Raw genomic sequence first — 23,439 nt, forward strand, 5'->3', positions numbered from 1 at the left:
ATCAGAAATCAAGCTACGGGGCTATGTGGATTCAGATTTGGCAGGAGACATCGACAGCAGAAGAAGTACTACAGGTTATGTCTTTAGTCTAGGTAGTGCTGCAGTCAGTTGGGTCTCTCAGTTACAGAAGATAGTATCTATCAGTACGACAGAAGCAGAATATGTTGCGGCTACAGAAGCATGCAAGGAGATGGTGTGGATGCAAGGTTTCATGGAAGAGTTGGGTAAGAAGCAAGCAGATTGCAAGATGTACAGTGATAGTCAGAGTGCAATACACTTGGCTAAGAATTCAACCTTTCATTCAAGGACCAAGCATATTGCCATCAACTATCACTTCATTCGTTCGTTACTGGAAGATGGATCGATTACTCTGGCGAAGATTCATACAAGTGAGAATCCTGCGGATATGCTGACCAAGGCGGTCACACGGGAGAAGCTGAAGCTCTGTTCAGCTTTGATTGGTCTTCAGGCTTGAAGACATGGAGGTGATGCACTCCGGATGAAGAAGATGAAGGTTTAAGGTGATGTGTCTCCAAGTGGGAGATTGTTAAGATGTGGAGCCACATCTGGGACTGTCCTCGACCGTTCGTGAGTCATGCTCGACCGGTCGTAGGGTCCGGCTCGACCGGTCGTGGACCGGCTCGACTCAAAGTCTAACGAGCACTGTTTTTTATCCTGAGGTGTTCGACCGGTCGTGGCCCATTCACGACCGGTCGTGGGGTCCTCTCGACCGGTCGTGCAGGCTGCACGACCAGTCGAGGTTACGCAGATTCGTTCCGTGATTTTGCGCGGATTTCGTGTCGCAAGTCCTTTCGCAACTGAGATGGGGAAAGGGGAGTTTCCAAAACTATAAACAGGGATTCCTAGGGTTTTTTCATATAGAGAGAAAAAGCAAGGAAAAATTATTCTAAGGTGTAAGCAAAGGATTTTCTATGTGCTTCCAAGGGAGAGGTTAGTACATTGCTTTGTAATCTTCATTCCTCATAGTGGAAGTTTGCATCCGTGGTTTTTTACCCTAGTTTGGTATTTTTCCACGTATATCTTGTCTTGTGGTTTGTCTTAAATGCTTTGATCTATTTCTAGTTTATATTTCTTCCTGTTTATCGTTTGTGGGTGAGGCTTGAGATTGGATCTAGGCTCACCGCGTTGTTGGCGTGCTGCACAACACTACTATCTTTTTTTGGTCACTCATTATTAATTAATTTCTATTCTCATTTCATTTTTATCTCTTTAATTTCTACATTCTCATCATTTCTATTTTATAATCTACATTCATTCATCATTCTCATTTCTATCTTTCTTTAGTCATTCATTAATCTTTATTCTCATTTCTATATCTCTCTAAATATTTTCTACATTCTTATTTATATTCTACTAATGTGCATTCATTCATCACTCTAATCACTACATTTTTAAAAATCTCTTTCTATCTCTCTTAATTTCTTTACATTCAAGAGTTAATAAACTCAAGACATTTTTTATTTTTAGTTTGTTATAATTTACAAGTTACAACTTATAAGAAGATTCATAAGATTCAACTTTCAAGAATTAAGAGTTCAAAGAAGGCAATAATTTACATTCTACAAGACCAACAAGAGTACAAGACTATAACTACTAGTCTACAATATTTAAGAGTTAAGACAAGAATATATTTCTAAATTTTAGATTTTATAATTTGTGTTTATATAATTGTGTAACTCTTTCTCTTCTTTTTTCTCCTCTTTTACTACAAGTGTAACTTTAACTTCTTCTCTTTTTTCTTTTTTTTTTCTCTCCATTTCTACTACTACTAGTGTAAGTGTGTAACTCTCTCTCTCTCTCTCTCTCTCTCTCTCACTCATTCTCTTCCTCCCTCTCTATCTCTCATTCTCTCTATCTCCATCTCCCATATCTTAAGTTTTAACTCTTTACTTTAGTTTAGTTTTTAGTTTTTACAAGTTTATAACTTACAAGTTATTACAAGAAAAATTAATACGCACACACACAAACACACCACATAATGTCTTTTCCTAATCTACCTATTTGAAACCCAAGTCAAATGAGCCTAGTGGGAAGCATAGGCAATATCGTAATGCTACAGATAAGACTCACATAGTATACGAGTTATGTAGGTATATGGGTTTCGGTGGCATTACACGTCACAAGCAAAATCTTGCACATTTACCAAGGTCAAATGCAAAAGTATGTGACAAAATTACTCCAAAAAATTGAAGGAATATAATGAAGTATATGGATAAACAATCAAGGAAGAGATGCAATAGTGTATATGCGTAGTAGGATATAAACCTAGTTGATGTAGATGAATCTATCTCTACCCCCTACTTCGACAGGCTAGTCTAAAACACCAATGGCTTCGAAAAGAGCCCGAGGGTATGGGCCCATGGATAGATGGTGTAAACCACATCCCGGGAATGTGGGTGACCAAATGGGACGGAGTAAAGGATCAACTCCAAAAACTTTAAAAAGTCAGTATAAACAAAAAGATAAGAAAACTATTATTCAATATATTACTAAGTAATTTTACCAAACTAGCATTATTTTCAATGCAGTAAAATCTAGAAGCTTAAAAGTTATGGTTGAGGCTATATCTTAATTTGGACTTGAGTCTAAACCTCATTCTTATAATGAAATGAGGGAGACGTGCCTCAAAGCTAAAGTTAATTATACACAATCCTTTATACATGAATATAAGAAATCGTGAAAAATGTATGGGTGTTCGCTCATGACTGATGGATGAACAGATAGATCTGACTAATCTCTCATTAACTTTCTGGTGAATTATCTAACTGGGACAATGTTCTTGAAATCCTTGGATGCATTGGGCCATTCACATACTGGAGATTACTTATTTAAATTACCAGATAGTGCAACTGAGAAAATATATGATAAATACACTGTCCAGGTATTTACAGACAATGTAACCTCATATGTATCTGTAACACCTCGAATTTTTGCTATTTTGGATTGCCAAAATTATATATATATATATATATATATATATATATATATATATATATATATATATATATATATATAACTAGCCACGTCGTCACTTACTGGGCCTTAACGCTCGAGGTGATCTTATACACGACAGGTACCAATAAAGAACTGCACAAATAAGATTGATCAACCGTAGAAAACCAATGAATCCAACCGATCACTTAAATATTGAGTTTAACCTCATGATTTGTTCACATATGGTCCAAATCTAACCGACCTACCACTAACTAATCAAACAACTGTAACTAAATTAAAGATCTACCTGAACCTGAGCCAGCTATGGGTTGGACCTTAATTAATAAACCAAATCAACCCAATTTCTCTTTTAGCTTAAAATCGACGGTTGAGAGTGCTCATGACCGAATCACCATTTTCACTAATTTCGAATAGCCAACACTGTGAACTTAGTTAATCCAGACCCTAACAACTGCGCCCAAGAAATCTTCCTACCCAATTTATTCCAGAAATGCCCCAATTACCTGAACAAGCTCTAAACCGCTCGTTAGTGAGCTACTAGTTCCGAAATTATAGAGTAATGTCCATCTCACTAGGCTTGTGGTCCATCGTGGACAATAGACTCAAACGACGCCTTGAAATGGACAATTTGCACCGTCAAGCCGGCACTTGTGAGATGCGACTCTCCAAGTCATAGCCTAAAAATCTGAAATTTAAAACAATTAACCCCGCCACTTAGGACAACAAATTATAACATTCCAACTGTTAGATTTCATCCAAACTTGCACCATAGATGTGAGATATTTATCTGCCCTTGTCCACTGAATCAAACCCTTGATCGAAAGACAGTGAGCGTTAATCGCAAATCGGTTCCCTGCGATTAATTTTCGCATCTATTTGCCACTATATTTTAGACAATCCCTCATTAAATCATAGGACACCTGTCCCATGGCACGGATGGGCCTGGGGGCCATTGGAATAGCCTCAAATATTATAAATGAGCCCCACAAGTTCATGTACTAAGAGTTGCCACCTCAAGGCCATTGGAGTAAAAATGCAGGTTATATAAACCTTAAACTCTCTCTCCCTCACTCCTATACAAAACTTCCAGCAAAAGAGAGAGAGAGAGAGAGAGAGAGAGAGAGAGAGAGAGTGGAAGGGGAGGTAGATTTTGAAAGATCTCCCTCTCTTACCATAATCACTCGCCGAAAATCGCGGCTCCACTGCCATAAAAGTGGATTGTCGCTGATAGGAAAGTAATCACCCAAATTATCCTTAGATTTTAGTATGTTAGGCTACTTGCATGTGTCCTAACATGCAAATTCAATTGGCACAGGGCCCCGACGCATCATTTCTCTGACCCGACACCATTAGAACAACTCCTCAAGCCTTCAACCGACCCTAGGTGTGGACCATTACCTATAGGTGGCCGTTTATCACACCTAGGACGAATTTTAGTGATTGTGTTTGCTAATTTACTTTGCATGTTACTTGCATGGAGTGGTATTGTTGAATTTGAGTTTGTGCATGGGTAATTCCTAAACTAGGGAAGAAATATTGGTTCCTAACAACTCCAATGATTGCATTATTTGATTTGTTTTGTCAAGTATGAAATTTTAAGCATGACACCCCCAAATTTACAAATTCAACAAGAAGAATCATGTTGCATGTCCTCTATATGTGCGAATTGGGTTAATTAACTGACAATTTTACTTCATGCATGTTTAATTCCTTCTGAAATCAGTTATGTACTCGTTTTTCTCCTATGTTCTTTTGAAGTCTTGGACCCATATACATGTCCATTCAGAAATACCTTGAATTTCATAAAACAGTAACTCTTATGCTGATAATGATTGCGATTTATCATTATGCATGCCTAATTATCTCACAACTACAAGTAGATCGACGTCTACTTTACTATGTTGCATTTATACATTATTCTCATTTCGGATTGTCCAGTAAATCCAGAATTCACTTGGGTAGCCTCTCCGGTAGGCCGCTCACGAGTAAATTTGGCCCAATTAGTCAAATTGCGCATTGTCAACTATAGTCAGACTACGCAAGACGTCACTCTCAAAGTGGTTCAGTTCGTAGTTCATCTAGTAGGGACAAATTGGCCCACCCATTGGCCATTCATGTTCGTTAACCATATATGTACACGTCTGCTTGAACCTAAGACACCCTGCGTCTACTCGCGCCTACTGACAAATCGCTGGTTACTGCCCACACGTCTCGAGAGCCCGGCATGGTAGTATGGGATATTATGTCCGAGCTGTTGGCCTACATTATGGGGACGAGCCTCCCTGTAGTGACCACGAGTAAGGACTCTTTCTCAAAATTACCTTCGTATGATTTTAACATTGGGAGTGACGAATCCAAAATGGGCTAAGAATCGCAAGAGCAATACTGCCACAGCCGCGCGATCAGAATAGGGCATTGATCTGTCAAGGTGTCCCGGTTTCTCCAAACTGTTAGATGAATGGATGTAATTAATCAACTCGGTTAATATCTCATATCACATTGCATTAGCTAGAATTGACGATTCGGCAGTCGAGGTCGCATTAACGGAGTGTTGGGCACTGCGATCGTTAGACGTTGTCGCTCGAGGGAGTGTTGGTGTTCACACCCCAAGTGCAGGGTTGTGATGTAGTAATAAACTCGGTAAGACCGAGGTCGAATTCACAGGGACTGAAACCTGTACGTTATCTGAAAATAACCAGATCTAGAACTAGGCTAAGATGAAATCTAAACCAATTGTGATTTGAGGAATAATGGTGAAATATTAATCTAAACTTAAAGAATTCAGAGAAAGTGAACTAGGGATTCAGAGGATCCACTTGTAGAGATCAGGGAGATCTTATGCCTGCTTCATGGATATTATACTGAACTTACTTGATATAGTTTTCAAGAGATGAAAGGTATAGGAATTAGGTATGATTCCATCACAAATCCATGCCTAAGAGACAAGGTAAACAACAGAACTTAGACCAATCCATACCCATCTAAAAGATGTATGAGTGTTAGGAAGGATTCCATCATCCAACCATGTCTATGAGACGATGGCAAACAACAGGGTTTCCGAACATCAAAATAAAAGGAAAGGAATTATTCAAGCCATCACAGATCTACTGTAATTTATATCACAACAAACCATTAATGACTAAAAGAATTTCTTAAATCAAAACAAAATCAATCAGTTCAGTTCAAATCAAACCTGTAGAAGCTCCCATCACGCCATAAGCTTCACCTCTTAGCCCCAGCTAAGGGATTTAGCCTAATATAATCATAGAAAAAAGAAGAAAAATAAAGAAAAAATACATAAAAATTCCAAACACTTCTCTCTCCGCCTCTCTCTCTCTATCTGACGTCCCCTATTCAAGCATACCCTCTTCTCCACGTTTGGAACTCTTTTTATAGCTTTTGGAGTGGTGAAAATCGGATTTGGGAAGCTATCGCACGCGCAGCGAAAGCCTTTTCGCAACCAAGTTCGGAGCTTCATAACTCTCGTATTCCTTACATTATTTCTGTAAAATCAGCGTCTCTTGGAAGTGTTTTGGCTGGCCTACACGATGGACGGTTCAGATTTGCCATATGATCAAAGATGGTGGGCCACAACTGCTTGGAAAGTCCGATTTCGCTGACGTGCGTAGCCTTTCGCACGTCCGGCGCTGACGTGATCGGTGGGCCCCACAGAGGTATTTTCTGAAAAATCCACCCCGTCCATTGGATTCAGGAAGAAATTTCGATCAAGAATGGATGGTTTTGAACGTCCATTGATGCGGAATCAGAGAAGAAATCACCCAAACATCAATTTGAACGTTGCAGGGCAGTCCACTTATGGCCTCTATATCGTGCATGTGTGTTTGCATGGGTCCAAAATTTTAGCATGGGTTTGAAGAACGCATGGCCCTCTACAAGATGGACGGCTTGGATTATCCGTACAGGCCATGGGTGGGGCCCACTTGCGTCCGCAAAAACGGACAGTTTCCGTCCATTATACAGCGTCAATACGGCTATTGCCGTTTTAATGAAGAAGATACGGGTCAGTTTTACACGGTACGGTGCAGCTCGGCACATGTGTACCTCATGTACACACTTTGGTTATACGGGGCCCACTGTAATGTATATGCAAGATCCGATCCATCCATTTGTTTCCTCATCTTATTTAAACCGCCGAGACCAAAGTTGAGACAGTTCCAGATATCAGGTGGGCCCAGAATCAACGGTTTATGAGCTGATCTGTGAGTTGGGGCACTTTCATAGTGATCCGAAGGCTGAAATTTGATATGTACGATTAATTTATGGCCCTCAGGCCATGTATAAAGTTTTGAGCCAATCAGATGGCGGGAACTATGTAATCTTGCATTTTTCACCAATTCGGGTCTCTTTAACGTGAATGGCTTGATTTCCTCGGATCCCTGGTGTGTAATTCCATCGATCTTGGTCTCCTGGAGTCCGTCCCTTGCCTTGGGTGTCATCAGAGCGTTAAATCCATGGTTTAAGCACCCTTTTTCAGTTCATGCTTGTAAATACACTCTGCATCACAAACACGATTAAATCAGGCTATTAAACGGTATCAATGATTGTAAATCTATGCAATAACTGAGTCTGATATGCAATATTTGACCCTCAACAGTTGGAAGTAAGGGCATACATCATATCATGAAAACATGCATTTGCATTAATAAGAGTAGTTAGGATTCTTTAAATGATTTCTTTTCACTAAATTTGTTCTTGTGTATGATAATTTGTGCAACTTATTATTAATGGAACCACTGAATTAACTACTCACTCCCGCTCTGGGACGGTGTTTTAAAACACCAACCAGAACCTATCTTAGATGTAGGGATCATGGAGCTCAACGCGCTTGATGGAGCAAGTGTGGACGATGAGGAGCTATCGTACTTTCAAATCTTCGGTGAATCCTTATAGTCTGCTTTAGGGATGATCGCGGGGCACAGGACAAGGTTCGGTCATTTTGGGATGATCTATTTGTGGGATTAGTCCCTACTGTTATTTACATTATCTTTATGTTGGACATAGATTTTTATTTAACTACACTTAAATTCATTTTACTGATCCTGATTTATGTTGCATGGTCTGCTATACTCCCCCATTACTTATGAAATTAACAAATCACGCCAATCCTAAAACCCAGTAGGGCATAAGTGGCACCTAGGAATTCGAGAACCGAGTATCTACTCGACCTCCGAATTTCGGGGTGTTACAATATCCATCGATCGTCTTCTTATGAAGAAGAATCGTCATTTATTTTGGACCCCTTACGGGCCCATTATATTGATCTGATGTTAAAAGATATAAGTAGGTTATTTTTAAAAGTGATTGCAAGGGGCTAGAAGAATCACGATCTTTATGTACAAACATGTCATTCTTCTCACTCAAACGAGAAAACACATTGGGAGTAATTTGCCACGTTTAACAATCACCCATTTCACTACAACCTTCTTAACACTATGAAGACTGCATGTAAAAAAATGAAATTTAAAAATTTTGTAACATTGATAAATTTTACTAGTAGGCATTGGTCAAAGAATGTTGAAGAGAAACATTTTAAACAAACAATCATTTCACAAAAATTTTAAACTTAGGTGATAAAAGTGTTAAAACCATTCGATTCCCTAGTCACTATATAGTAATTAGTGGACAGGGTTGAGAAGCCTCCAATGGGTTACATATATGATGCAATGGATGAGCGAGAAATAAGATCATGGATTATTTTAATTATAGATAGCGTGATTACAAGCACATTATAAATATTATAAATAGAAGATGGAGTAGCCAAATGTAATCTTAATTGTATTTGATTGCCTACATCCTTAACCCATCATGTTTATTTGCTTTTACTGATTCAACAAAAGCACTTACTATACATATGATTGGATTTATTTATGTGTTGGAAACAATGATTTCAAATAAAGACTAACATGATAAGATCTCAGCGCTATTAGACTTTTATACAAAGAGTATGGGCATATTCTTAAGGGATATTGTCATCAAGCATCAGACAATAAAATTGCCCAATAAGTAATATGAATGTTTTAACTCTCTTATAAATAATTTTTTATAATCTAATGTAGAAAGTTTAACCTACTTAAATTATTTTTCTTAGCTAACTGATAGGCTGCCTATGGAGTGTACTCGAATTAAAAAGATTTAACTCTAAAGAAGTTAGTCATGAATATTCTTTGACCCACATATTTCATTAGTAATTGCAAGTGCAAATGGAGCACTTTCGAGGTGGTAAGTTTAGCATAAAAATGTTAATATATATTAATATGTTACAAACTTACAATTTGGTAATTATAACTTCAACTTGTAAGTGTAAGCTCATTAGCTAAATAACTAATTACAAATGCATTTTCTTTTATGCAGATTCACACTAAAAAAAGAATTGCTTTGAGAAAAAGAAGCTCAATGACCTGGTCTTCTTCCAATATAATCATAAATTACGAGAAGGATTCTAAATTATGAAAGAAAAGCATAGTTTTTTTTACCCTATATGCTTAGATGAGCTAGATGCACATAATGAGTTACTCGTAGAGATAAATGACTCAATATTTGTTGGCAATAATCTGACATGGTGCAAGTTGAAGAAGTCACATACGAATCAATACTTAAAGAATATATTTCTACTTCTACTTGAAGGCAAAGAAGAGGGAGGTGAATAGTATCATTTAACTTGTAAAAGAGATTGAGGAGATAATAGAAGGAGAAGATAATAGTCAAGGTGAAGATCCACCATTGGATGTTGATAAAGTATTAATACATACAGATGATAAAGAAAAACAAGAAGAATAAGTGTATGTGGAAAAAGGAGGTGACTCAGATGATAACGATGATGGTGGTGGTGACCAAATGCCACAATGACAAATAAATCAATGTATATAGTATTATTTATTATTTAATATTATTTTGTTAGTAACTTAGTGTAAGACTTATTGACTTGTAAATTATATTTTCATTTTCTATAATTAATAATAAATAATAGCTTTAATTTGTTTACTTGCTAAGTGTTAATTGATGTTTGGTATATCGTCGAATGTTGATGACTTGATGTGTAATTTAGTGTTTAATTAGTTTTATTTTACTCAAATTTAATTTAAACATATGAAATTAGTTATCTATTAACTTATGAAAGTTCCCCATACTTTCTTATATTTTTTCATTTTTTTCTTTTTTTTTTAAAATTTTTAAATAATAATTTATATACGATCGCACATATGCAATATGACAACGTTAATATTATCTGATCTAATGGCGTTTCTTATTTTCATCTTTTTTAAAGCTTTTTTTACTTCAAATATCCTAGTCATGTGAAAATATTTATAATATCCAACTTCAATGGAGTTTATAGTTGTCTCTATCTCCATGCTCTCGGAGTGCTTGACATTAAACAAGTTCTGAAAATAACTTCTTCACCTTTTATTAATTTTATTGTCTTTTACCAGTACTCTTCGGTTATCACTCTTAATGCTTCTAATACGATTTAGCTTCCCACCATTTCTCTCATTTTTATGAGTTTGAATACATATTTCCTACATTCTCTTGTCCCTAATTTACTTTTAAAATCATTATCAGCCTTACATTTAGCTTCACCTCACGTACTAATAGCTTAGCAAAATTTTATCATTTATACATTATTAAAATGATTTCATCATATCTAGCCCCTTGACAAGCTTTGAACATTAATGTTTTACGTAACTAGCTTTTTATACATCTTCTACGACTAAGTTTCCTTATAGGATTGGCTTTTCTCTCTAAATACTCCTACAATATCCTCTGTCACATTCTTAATTCACTCAGCCATCTCATTCTATATAAGATTGTTTTCTTCCTCAAATTTTCATTTTCATTATTCTATTAATTTATTTCTAAATAATATTATTTTTCTTCTTTTAAATTCCACCATTTAATTTCCGAACACCTCTTAATTTCACTTTCTTTCTACCATCTCTTGATAAAAACATCTATAACCATTAACTTATGTTAAGCCGCTTAACTCTCTCCTAATATAACTCTACAACTTTACATATTGATTATTATGTTTGTTTAAGAAGAAAGAAATTTATTTGACTTATATATAATTTACTTTTAAATTTTAATAAATGTTTATTTCTCTTTTTAAAGTATACGTTTGCTATATTTAAATTGTATGCTATAGTGAAATCAAAGATGGCATTTTTTATTTCGATTTTTATTTCCCTAGAATCATATCCTCCATGCTTTTATATCTTTTACTTTTTTTCCCTTACATGACCATTTAAGTGTTCCCTTATAAATATATTTTCTCCTTTAGGAGTTCTCTGTATTTATTAGTTCATCCATACATCCTATAATTATCTTTTCTTCTATCCTTTTAACTCTATCCACAACACAAACGCACTAGTAATATTGTTTATCTCATCTCATAATACAAGTTTTATTAATAAAGTCATATTACTTAAACTTTTAATATTTACAACTTCATCATTAAATCTTTATCTACCCATCCTTATCCTTTCACATATTTCAAAGTTTATCTTTTTCTATCGACCACTTTTAACTTGGTCTCCTTAACGCAAGCTATGTTAACTCTCATTCATTGTATCATAGCTACTACATCCAAGTTCTGATCCGTCAATCTTCCTATATTCCACGTGGCGAGATAATTTTTTCTTTATTTTACTTTTTCACAAGTGATTATCTAGAATGGCATCAGAACCTTTGCTTATTTCTTATGGCAACTAAGAGTTGTTGTAGGGCATCCCTTTCAGGGGACACCTTAACCAACCCTTGCCCATTTTTTACCACACCTTACATCCAACGCAACGTGTCATTCTTAGGAATGGCCCACATAAATTTAAAACAAAGAATCCCTCATTCAACTCTAAAAGTAGAATGGCCGGATAGTCCATGAAGAGTGATAATGGCAAATAGCTTATTCATGGTACTAAAGAGAATACGAACGGTTCAAATCATAGGATCACATCAGCATGTGTGCCCTAGATTGCAGCGAAGAATGCTTGATTATACACCGCGGCGGATGCAAAACCAACTCTAAAATGATATTATTATTAAATGAAGACAAATGATATTTGTGTCCCTTGATATATATACACACGCCCTTTTCAAGTTCTTTCATGTCGAGAAAAGAATCTTGGCAAACGTAAAAGGCCACAGAGATGGGCGTTATATCAAAAAGAGGGGTACGAATTGTAGGGTCGGGATTAAACGTGGAGTTATTTGAGGGAGCGAATTAGGTGTTACCCCTACCGTGGGGCCTACCTTGATGATGTGTTGTATATCCACCCCGTCCGTACTAGGATGGGGTACCAAAAATATGCAGATCGAAATCTCAGGTGGACCACACCACAGGAAACAGTGGTGATTGAGTAAACCACCATTAAAATTTCCAAAGGGCCCATCGGAAGGTTTTCTTAACGTTTATTTGCAATCCAAACTGTTGATAATGTCAAGAAGATCTGGATGAAGGTAAAATAGAAGGATCAGATTGATCCAAAACTTTTGTGGCCCATAAAATATTTTTAATGGTTATTAATCACTTTTTCTATTGGTATGGTCCACCTGATATGTGGATCTTCTTATGATTTTGGATCGAATACTAAAATGAGATGGAAAAACAGATGGATGAAGTGGATATACAAAAAAAATACATCAAGGTGGGCCCACACGGTTAGAGTAACACCCACTAAGGTGTTACCCGGGTAACAGCTAATCCACTCCCGTTATTTGATACTCCAGCTGCGTACAACACTTGATACGCAGACACTAAAATTTGTACACAAGACATACGTTAACTCAGACTAAGCTAACTAAACCGAGTCACGGTCCCAAAATCACATTGGCTGAACAATCATGACCGTTGGGTACGCTTCTTGTGATCAGACAATCAAACTTGCACAACAAAATTGGCGATTTTGAGATTGAAGGGAAAAAAAAAAGTTCCAGCATTCCAAGCAAAGCCATTTGATGGGTGTATTGCCTTGATTTTTGGTACATGGAAAATTTACAATGGTCACTACCTGATCAATGGCTTGGATCACCAACATGTGTGCCATCTGTTGGTTCCCACAAGTGGTGCCTGTGATTCTCAACGTTTTCTTGATCGTCTATTTTATGGACTCTGACGTGATTGATTGGAAAGCCCATTTATGGGAATGTTTAGACACACTGGGTTGGAATTTTACTATTTTGGATAAATTTGGAATTAGGATGTGGTATTTCTTTATTATTGGTGTAATTTAAAAGTTATATACATATCATTCAATGAAATACTTGAGTTTTTTTCTCTTATTTTCTAGTAGGCTCAAATATTTAAGGTTTTAATTATTTAAGGAAGAAAATAATCCCTCTCTTATTGTTTCATGATCTTCTTACGTCCGCTCTTAAGTGCCTTCGATGCACAAAACATGAATTAACATACAAACATGCCCATATGTGAGATGACTTAATCCAGTCGAGTCGAATAGCGACTCAGGCATTGTTCGAGTCAACTCAGCAAGTTTTGGAGACTATTGCCAAAACTAAGGGTGCATATTGAACCGGTAGAACCGTGGAACCAAACCGGAACCGACTAAATGGTCCGGTTTGGTCCGGTTTTAGAGTACACCGGTTCTGGTTCCGATTCCAAAAATTAATGAACCGATTACATCAGTTCCGTTCTTAGTTTAGGGGTATGTAGAACCGAACTGAACCGTGGATCCGAACTGCAGAACCGAACTTGGAATCAAGCCAAAAACCCTTTGATTGTTTTCATATTTGACTAATAATTTATGGTTTACAATGCATTATTTGATTGTTTCCATAAATATAGTTTTGCACACCTTATACAATGACTAAACCATTCATCAAATGGATAACAACACGAATGGACATGGACTAAATTATAAAATAAAAGATGCAATTGGGCTGGATCATAAAAAACCTAGAATCGTGAAATTGAACCAGTTTTAACGTTCCGGTTCCAGTTCGGTTCTAAGGTGCTAACTGTCCGGTTCAGGTTCCAAATATCCTAAAATTGTTAAGAACAGTTCAGTTTCGATTTCACTCCAAAATCAAACCGAACAGACCCGTGTGCAACCCTAGCCAAAACCTCTTCCTACTACTCTATTGATCACATGCCTAATCCAGTTCGATACTATGAGTCACTCCCTCTTCCCAGAGCGGGACTTAGGCCCATATGAGTTGGGTCGAGTCGCCGACTCTTTCTACCCATAAAAGAAGGGTCCTATTTGAGTGGGCATCTATGGTCTACATGCAGAGATAGTTCCAAAGAGTTGGTGGGCCTGGCTTTTAATTGGTCTTGGACCTACTATGATGACCCGTAGCCCAATTCCTTCAAGGATAGGGCTTGGGCTCAAGATATTTAGTTATACCCAACCTAGCCCAGCCCAACTACAAATGTTCATATGCTCTACCCTGCAAATACATCATTCCAATCCACGGTTGGACAAATGTAGACCGTTGGTTTCATTTCTACATGTGTGGCACACTTGAGCACGTGATGGCTTGGGAACATCCGCATGGAAAGTAAGGAATTCGATGATTTTTGGGCCGGGGCGGATCATACCCGGGCCCAACCAATTTTCAAGTTCGGGCCTAGTGTGCAGCTCATCCATGGGCCACATAATGTCAGGCCCATAATTGTCCAACGATCCGAACCGTCCATGTTCTAGACCAATTTTAATAGCCTAGAGAGCAATAACAACACCAATAAGTATGATCCTGACCATTCATTAGAGTTGGATGTGAACCATTGAAAACTTTGTTTTCACGATCCAACCATATATATTCAGCAGAACAAGAACTGAAGAACATGGAACTTCCAATCTAACCAGACCACACTGATTTTCATATTTCCAGTACAGGTCCAGGACCATTAATTTGAAGTTGGTGGGCCATAAAAAAACAAAAAAAACAAGGAGAACACACATGAAAGACACGTCATTGCGTGAGGTCCACGTAGTAAATTTCCAAATAACTTTAAAATACGTAGTAAATAATCCCACATACACCACTCAAAACCAGGCTCTGCCTACACATAACAGTATTACACCCCCTCCAGTATACATGCTCACTTGGACCATCCAACATTAGCCATCCGCCTACATACGTCGCGGCATGTATGAATGTGCGTACACGCCCGATTAAGATGCAAAGTAATGTAGGTGTGAAACATGATCAAGAAACACATAAAAGCCAAAGCACAGACGGTGAAACGATACGTAAAAGGAAAATAGAGAGATCTGACGGTGATGGGAGTTACTAGGCCCGTGAATCGATGGCCAAGATGGTGCTCAGGTTCATTGGATTCATGTAGCGGGTCGATCCGGTCAAGATCTGATTGACGATGAGCCTGTTCGCCCTCTCCGACGGATGGAAGGGATCCCAGAAGGCATAAACGTTCCGGTTGGGGCATAGGTTTGATGCTAGTGTGCAAAGCCCAAGCCCATTGTACGGCCCTTGGCCACAGCATGCAATCTTTGATGTTACAAACCCTGCACAGAATAGTATTGTAGTAGTAAGAGGATGTTGAAAGATGTTTTTAGTGTGGCCCATCTGATGGAAGGCTCAGATCTCACACATATGTTTAGCTAAACTTTTAATGGTTTTGGTTGGAGAAATGGCTTAAACATGTTTGGCTGGGTGCACATGGAACCTGTATACTGGATCAGAACTGACCAGACCGCATTGTTTGATTGGGCTACGATGTGCACCACTTTTGGTTACGGTTCTGAAAATCAAAGAATTGGTTAGTTCACCTCAACTCTCATCTTGGGATTTTGTAGAACCAAACCGACCAGTTGGTCAATTAATAAATAAATAAATAACTATACCATTCATCAAATGGATTACAACATGAATAAACATTGACAACAAAATCATTTTAGGAACACAAAAGGGTTGTAAAAACAAACCATGACAAGATTTTTCAAATTTTCAATAGATGAGTTTAGGTTAGATTATTTATTAAATAAAAAACCCATGCAATTAGGCTGGATTATAAAAAAGCTCAAAATTGTGGAACCAAATGAAATCGAACCGGTTTTTTCCAATTCGATTCTAGGGTGTAAATGGTTCGGCTCTGTCTAGTTTTCCTGTAACAGTTGGGAATGGCTTGATTAGAGTTTCACCCTAAAAACCGGATAGAACCGAACCCTGTGCTTGTAGTGGTCCTAGTTGCATTAAGTTCACTTGGACAGTCTAATCAATGGATCTGAACAGTCCATTAAATCCGGGGCACATTTCATAGACTACATTGAAAATTTGGCAGTAATGGGATGATCCGATTCATCCATTTATTTGGACTTATTTTTCACAGTCTCATGCTCCATGGGTGGGATGGATGGTTACAATTGCCTAAGAAAAGTGAGTATTTAGAAGCATGGTTGTAACATTCTCGCGTCCCCTCTTTCTGCGAGGACTCATGATCTAGACCTTTTATCCGATGGGTCCCACAGTGGATGGATCATGACCGAAAAATCCTCTCGATTGGAGGGTCCTATCTCATAGATTGGACTTCAAAATGGACGGTTAAAAGAAGAAAAGCAGTACCGCTCAGCATTCAACTATAAAGATGCCAAGATTTGGTAGCTATAATGTTTTTTATATGGGAGAATTTTGGGGAACGGTCCATCTGTGGTGGGACCCATCAGATGAACGAACCGGATCATTAAACCAGCATCATGGCATCCTCAGTTTGAGCATGGAAGCCCATGATTCAGTGATCAAGATGGTTTATCTGATGGGTCCCCACAGTGAATGGGTAAGTCCGACAATCCTGACCCTTGGATTAGCAGCCTGCAGATCAACTATTAAAAAATTACATAAAGAAAGGTAAACCATAAAATCCAAATATCTGTGGCTTCATCCATTCATTGGGAGCCATCAGATCAACGGCTGAGGCTTGTTAAGAGCCCTATCCATCTTCACCCATGCACACGTGCCAAAAGAGAGGTGGGTCACGATTTAGATCTTCTGGCCTAAAAATCAGGCCATTTAGATCTTCTGCCCGCCCTGATGAGCGGAACGGCTTGATCTTTGCACAGAAGATCCGATCGTGTGGCCCACCTGATTTGAAGCTCGGATCATGCACACGTGGACCCAGATTGTGAAGTGAGGCACTCACCACCCTTTACCGTGATGTGAAGACTCTGTAGGGCCCACCGCTATATGTTTTTCCAGCTCATTTCAGGGCTGGAGACCAAAATTAAAGCCTATCTAAAGCACAGGCGGACTACTAGTGGGGATAGTGATATCCACCGTTGAAACCTTTTTACGGCCTACAGTGATGTTTATTTGCCATCTAACGTATTCGAACGGTCACAAAGATCTAAATGAAGGGAAAACATAAATATGAGCATGATCCAATAGCCCCTATGAAGTTTTCCACGGTAGACGTTCAATTCCCATGTGGTGTGGTCCACTTGTGGTTTGGATATGCTTAAATTTTAATCCCATGCCCTAAAATGAGCTGGAAAACCAGATGGACGTCATGGATAAAACGCATACATCACGGTGGGCCCACAGTCTTCACACCACGGTAAAGGGTGGTGTGTCATAAAATATATATATATATATATTTATTTATTTATTTTTTTTTTTTTCTAAAAAAAAAAACCTCGTCTGTCCGTAGTAAAACAACAGCACACTCATTCAATTGCATGACGACAAGGGGCGTGTATTAACAATTGTATCACATACATTGAATATATGAACTTTCATTTGCTGTCAATGTGTCACGTGTAGAATATCGGATGCATGCATAAGGTGGGCCACACCATGAAGAACACTTGCTACGAAAATCAGGCCCATCGACTCATTGGGTAGGCCACACCATCGGATATCCATCCATTGATTCTGATGTCTTGTCCCAATCGACGAGTGGATCTACCTGAATTTCATACAAGATGATCATCATGGCCTGGTCCACCTTTTTTACCAACACATGCGACACACTGGCAAGAAACACATGCGACACACTGGCAAGAAAGAAGTAGGTTTGCATATTAAATTTCAATGATAGGGCCCACCTATTTCCAACCAACTGGCGTAGCTAATTTTGTAACGTTGTGCCGCCCATCCTCTCAACCATTTTCCATGATATTTAATGGCAGTAAAATTGTGGGGGAACAGGGTTTTGGGTGTGGCCCACTATCTTAGATGGGGAGCTCACCATTGAAACCTTCCTGTGGCCCACCACAATGTTTGATATGCCATCCAGACCGTTGGTATGGTGAACCTAACCAGGATGAATTAAAATTCCAAATCTCAGCCTTACCCAAAACTTCTGTGGCCCAAATAAGGTTTTGATGGAAGGTATCCCCATTCCTACTTCTCACTCACGTTCTAAAATATCTGATACAAATGATGGATAGAGCCTATCTCGCACAAGGACCACGGTGGGCCCCACAGACTTTTGTCTTTTTTGGCCCGGCTGATAAATAGCCAAGATATAATGGCTCGGTGGACCCCGTCTTTAATGACTGGGGCCCACGTACAAGTTCCACAGATTTGGACCACCCCACCCTTTTTCTTTTATCGAATAGAGATATGGGATACGCACTTAAGGTTTCTAAAACAGTTAAAAACACCCTTTTTTGCTTAGACAGGGCCGACAGGTAGAGTCTACAGATGTATTCAGTCCGAGCAAGTGGGTCCATGGTTCCTAAATGCCATTGATACGATGTGCCCCAACATAGATGGGTGATGGCCCAAAAATGGTTTCAGATTGGAGGATCCTAACGGTCCAGTTTCATCGTTTCTTCTGGATGGTCCTTTTTTCCCTTAACCCTCTATCCTAATGGTGTGGAAGGGGCACATTCGCTCAACGAGAGTCCAGATATTTCATTAAGGGATACAGCATCAGTTGAGAAGGTGGGCCATGTTATGTGCTTTCCTGATATCTTCCCCATCAGATGATCCCAGCCATTGTTTCCTACCGTGTGAACAATTTGAAGAACCACTACAATGCATGCCCAGCATCTACAAACTGTTGATTACCTCACTATACCAGCGGATCTAAACCGTTCAATTGGTGGACCACCTATTGGACAAGCCAAATCACAAAAAATAGCACATTGGGTTCAGCCGTTTGCATTTATCACCGTTGAAATGGATTAGTATCTTACCGTATGCTTGTGGGTTGCTGATGAAATCCATGGCCATAGTTCTGGTGTTAGCGGCAATGAAAACGTCTGCACCGATTTCGCGGTTGAGTCCACTCAGCATCCGCTCGAGCTGTGGGTTGAATAAGGCTGCAGCTCGTTGGAGTTCCGCAGAACATTCACCGTTCCGGCTGCGCTGGGCGAGCTCGGCCGGGACGCACCCCAAAGGCCCAGTTCCAGTCACGAGGACCCGCCGTGGGCCCAGCTCGTATAACCTCTGCAATGTTGGCTAGAAATATTAGCTCTTCTTATACTAGAAAATTCGATTTTCATGGACCACATAACATTATACGGCCTTGATTTTTTGTAATTGCATTTGAATTTTATATAATGGGCCTCCTTACATTGGGTGTAGCGTGCGATGTACATGATGTGGGGCCCACTTATCATTGCAATGGAATCCAAATCAGAGGACATGGTATGATAAAACACATTCATTAATGTTAGGCACATGCACATGAGACTCCGTATTGATTTTAGAGCTTTCATTAGGGCTGTCAACGGGCCGGGCCTGGTGTATGGCTCAGCCAGGAATTTAAACTATTTCGGGCGAGTTCTCGGGCCGGCCCGACCACGACCCATTGACTCCCATAATTTTGATACTCTGGCGGAACGTGCTGGTTGATACTTTTGGATGTGGGGTCCACACGGTTGTGTATTTTCCATCCAATCCACTCATCACGTGCAGATCCCACCAGGATGAAGTGACGGATGAAAGCTCAGGTGGGCCACACCGCGTGCCTAATTACACATTTATCCTTGTGTGGTGTCCCACCCAAGTTTTCGTTCATGGTGACTCTGTGTATGTACGGTGAGCAGATAACCATAAGCGTGGTTTAGATTTCAAATAAGATGGACCCCACAGAGCTAGAAATATGATAATTACCTGAAATCACCCAAAATCCCAACCATGCCACTAAGGATGGAGATTGCCTGTGACTAAGGTCTGACATGATGGGGATTTGATTGAATCTATGTACTACCGTTAATATTAAATATATACTCAACCTAACAACTTTTAATTTCAATACATAATCAGATAATTCATGTCTAACAGCGACCCATGACCCAATGAAATCCTATCACAGGTCATTTCGGCCATCTATAATACCGGCGTCACTACGGCAATCAGCGACCCACATGCGGATCCAAAAAAGTTTGTGGAAAATAAATGTTTATTTCCCAATTTGGACATAATGAAGCTAAGGTTGGTATACCCCACCCAAGTAGCAAATTGGGTCCCACATGGAACCCGTGAGAACTGATCCTGTGATATGTGGGCCCTCCCAGCTTCTCCACCAATGGTAAGTGGGCACGCTACCACATTCGGAACCCCATGATTGGGGTGGCCGAGACGTCTATGTAGAAAAATGGACGACTAAAATAAATTTAATCATACATGAGTAGCCCCACCTGATTTCCGAACTGGCCTGATTTTAGGAGACAGCACATAACACGACAAGATCACCTAATAAACGGCCCAGATCTCTCATACAAAAACCACATTGTCGCGGCTGTTGAGACCAGGATTCAATGGGAAAATCAACAGAACACACAAAACATGAAGGCCGCATTTGGTTACACCATGTATTATGAAATTTCATGGTATTTTTCACCACATTAGACCGATTAATCATATATTATGATATTGGCATACCCTGATCCATAGCTCAAGTGGTAGCCTGGGTGAAAGATACCTTGTTTCAACATTGAGGTCTTGGTATTAATTCCCTAGTGGGGGTGGCTAACAGTGATGTGTGAGCTTAAAGTTGGGTACAGCCGGGCATGTCTAACTCAATTCGACCAGATTTCACCCGATTCGATCCGAACCAACGGCCTGGATTGATGCAGTTTAGGTAGGATCAGGCAGATCCGACCATTTATCAGATCAGGCTTAGATCAATGTCAATCCAGACCGGACCAATCCAAAATCTGATCCAATTGGATCCGATCCGGGCCCTACATGGTGTGTATTTTATAGTTTCTAATAAATTTTATTCTATATATATATATGAACACTGATAAACCAATTCTTAATAACATATTTTCTTTAGAGAAAATAAATAAATACATTATTATTCTAAAGAGTTGGGTATAGATGAAATGAGAAGTATAGATGAAAATGGAAAAAGGGGGAGTTGATAAGAACTCACATAGTAGTACTTGATGGGACCCAACCAGAAAATATATATATATATGCAAAAAAAAATTACATAACTTCTTCGAGAAGCAATGAAATTGGATTAAGTACTGACTAACTCAGTATGTTTTTATCATACTGAGTAAACTATGTGGGGCCCGCCTTGAATTTTTTTGGTTTATCTACACCGTCCATCAGTTTTTTCAGATCATTTTATGGGTTGATACTAAATTTTAATTATATCCAATGATCAAGTAGATCGCACCATAGGAAATAATGGGAATAATGATTTTCACACCGTTGAAAAAAATGGACGATTCGAACCTTGTCCAATCCAACCCGACTCGGTTTTCCTAACCGAGTTAGACTCAAATCAATTCAGGCCAGCAAGGGTTCGAATCGATTCGAGTCAAATGATTTGGACTCGGTCTCGAATCGGATCGAGTTCGGATCAGGCCCTGCAGATTTCGAACCGAGTCAAGTTAAACCCAATCCGATCCGACTCAGTCCGATACCCAGCTCTACAGTTCATTATACTAAGAAGCTAACAATATATATATATATATATATATATATAGCGGAACGTTCACCTGCCACGAGCTATCTACAAACTTTTTCGAGAACTCATCATATCTGATGAGTCTCGAAAATCTGAACGGTCCACATGAAAAAGAATCTCATAAAACCCCTTGATACCAATTTTTACTTTGAACCAAAACTTCGGTGGGCTATAAAAATGCAAATAGTTTCTTCCCTTGATTTGAATTTCTATTTTCTATGGCCCACCAGAATCTTAAATCACAGTGAAAATTCACCCTCGAGGTTTCGTGGGATTCCACATCTTATGGACCGTTCGGATTCGACAACCATGACACGTGTGCAAAGGTGTGCACGTGTGTAGGTGCGTAGGTGAGCATGCTTCCATATATATATATATATATATATATATATATATATATATATATATATATATATTGGGTGCAACCAAACACACCGAAAAACAGGACTCAAATTTAGAAAATCCAATTTAGGGGGCTAATCCATACCATTAATGTCTTTCTGTACTCGGAGATCACGTAGCGAACGTAATCGGGCAGGGAGTACTGACGCGATCGGGCAGAAAATGGCACTAAGTAGTAGTTGTTAACGAAGTCATTGCCACCAAGGGTGATCAAAGTGAGTGACTGGCTGACGAGCTGTTGGGTCCGCGCCGCGCCGATCAGAGCCGTCAACCGTTGCTGATATTGCTGGAAGTACAGAAATTGCTGGGTGATCCTGATTATATTAACCTGAAAATGTAATCCAGACCATCAAGCTTCAATCATACTTCATTAAATAAAATCACCATTTCATGGTCCCAAACAGTCCATACAGCACAGCACTTATAACACTGGGCTCAAGATATTAAGAACATGGGCTCGACCCTTGGGTCTTAGTGTACATTAATCAATTACAAAATTAAGCTAACTGGACCAGGTGAGTCCAATCAAAATACAAACTAGACCTGACCCATTTAGACCCATTAAGTGAATTGAGCTTACAAACTGGATGCCGGTGTCGTTGAGGACTCCGATTCCCGCCGACGCGAAGTTGGCACCCACAAGCAACCTCTGTCCGGTAAGCTCTGGGCTCAAGTAAGGCAATGTGGTCTCTGCGCCCATCCTCTCACCTGATACACGACCATTCGTTAATTATGATTGTATTCTTCACACATTACATGCACGATTGCGAAAAAAATATATATATTTGGCCCACTCAACTGATAATGTCGGGGATGTTAAGGCCATTGGAGAATCGACCCGTTGGGCGGCGAGACGGCAAGTCGATACCGTAAGGCGGTGCATCAGCCCGTGCAGTGGTGGCCAGGTAGTTGTTGTTGCCACTGTCGACGAGCGAATCGCCAAAGACGAAGAAGGCGCGGGCCTCGACCTGTGTGGCCATTGCCACTAGGGCCATCAGTGAAAGAAGGAGAGCAAATGAAGCATCCATGGGGTTTATGAGGTTAGATGGATATGATTCTAACCCTCGTATTAGACCCCTTTGGCACAATTTTAGAAGTGAAGGCTAAGGTGGGTGGCTTTATATAAATTTTGCATGTGATAGCCCAGCTTGTAACATTTACGGGCCATACCTTTAGACAAGAAGTGACATGCAGTT

At 39.2% G+C, this 23,439-nt stretch overlaps 1 protein-coding gene across 1 annotated transcript; it reads right to left on the reverse strand.

The window, feature by feature from the left end:
• Positions 1 to 14,908: 14,908 nt before the first annotated feature.
• On the reverse strand, positions 14,909 to 23,344 carry LOC131245729 (GDSL esterase/lipase LTL1-like). Its single transcript, XM_058245385.1, has 5 exons — positions 23,043 to 23,344; positions 22,824 to 22,951; positions 22,329 to 22,571; positions 19,107 to 19,359; positions 14,909 to 15,473 (listed from the first exon to the last, which is right to left on the reverse strand). The coding sequence occupies exons 1-5, from the start codon at positions 23,269 to 23,271 to the stop codon at positions 15,241 to 15,243; spliced, it is 1,086 nt and encodes a 361-aa protein (XP_058101368.1). The 5' UTR covers positions 23,272 to 23,344; the 3' UTR covers positions 14,909 to 15,240.
• Between the last annotated feature and the right edge of the window lie 95 nt (positions 23,345 to 23,439).

Source organism: Magnolia sinica, chromosome 5 (assembly GCF_029962835.1).
Source record: "Magnolia sinica isolate HGM2019 chromosome 5, MsV1, whole genome shotgun sequence".
Taxonomy (NCBI): Eukaryota; Viridiplantae; Streptophyta; class Magnoliopsida; order Magnoliales; family Magnoliaceae; genus Magnolia; species Magnolia sinica.

Excerpts from the sequence above, each read along its gene's own strand:
- LOC131245729 (XM_058245385.1), bottom strand. The coding sequence starts at position 23,271 with ATGGATGCTTCATTTGCTCTCCTTCTTTCACTGATGGCCCTAGTGGCA. Across the intron at positions 22,952-23,042 it reads TAACATCCCCGACATTATCA|GTGAGAGGATGGGCGCAGAG; the intron begins GTTGAGTGGGCC and ends GTCGTGTATCAG. Across the intron at positions 22,572-22,823 it reads ACGACACCGGCATCCAGTTT|GTTAATATAATCAGGATCAC; the intron begins GTAAGCTCAATT and ends TTACATTTTCAG.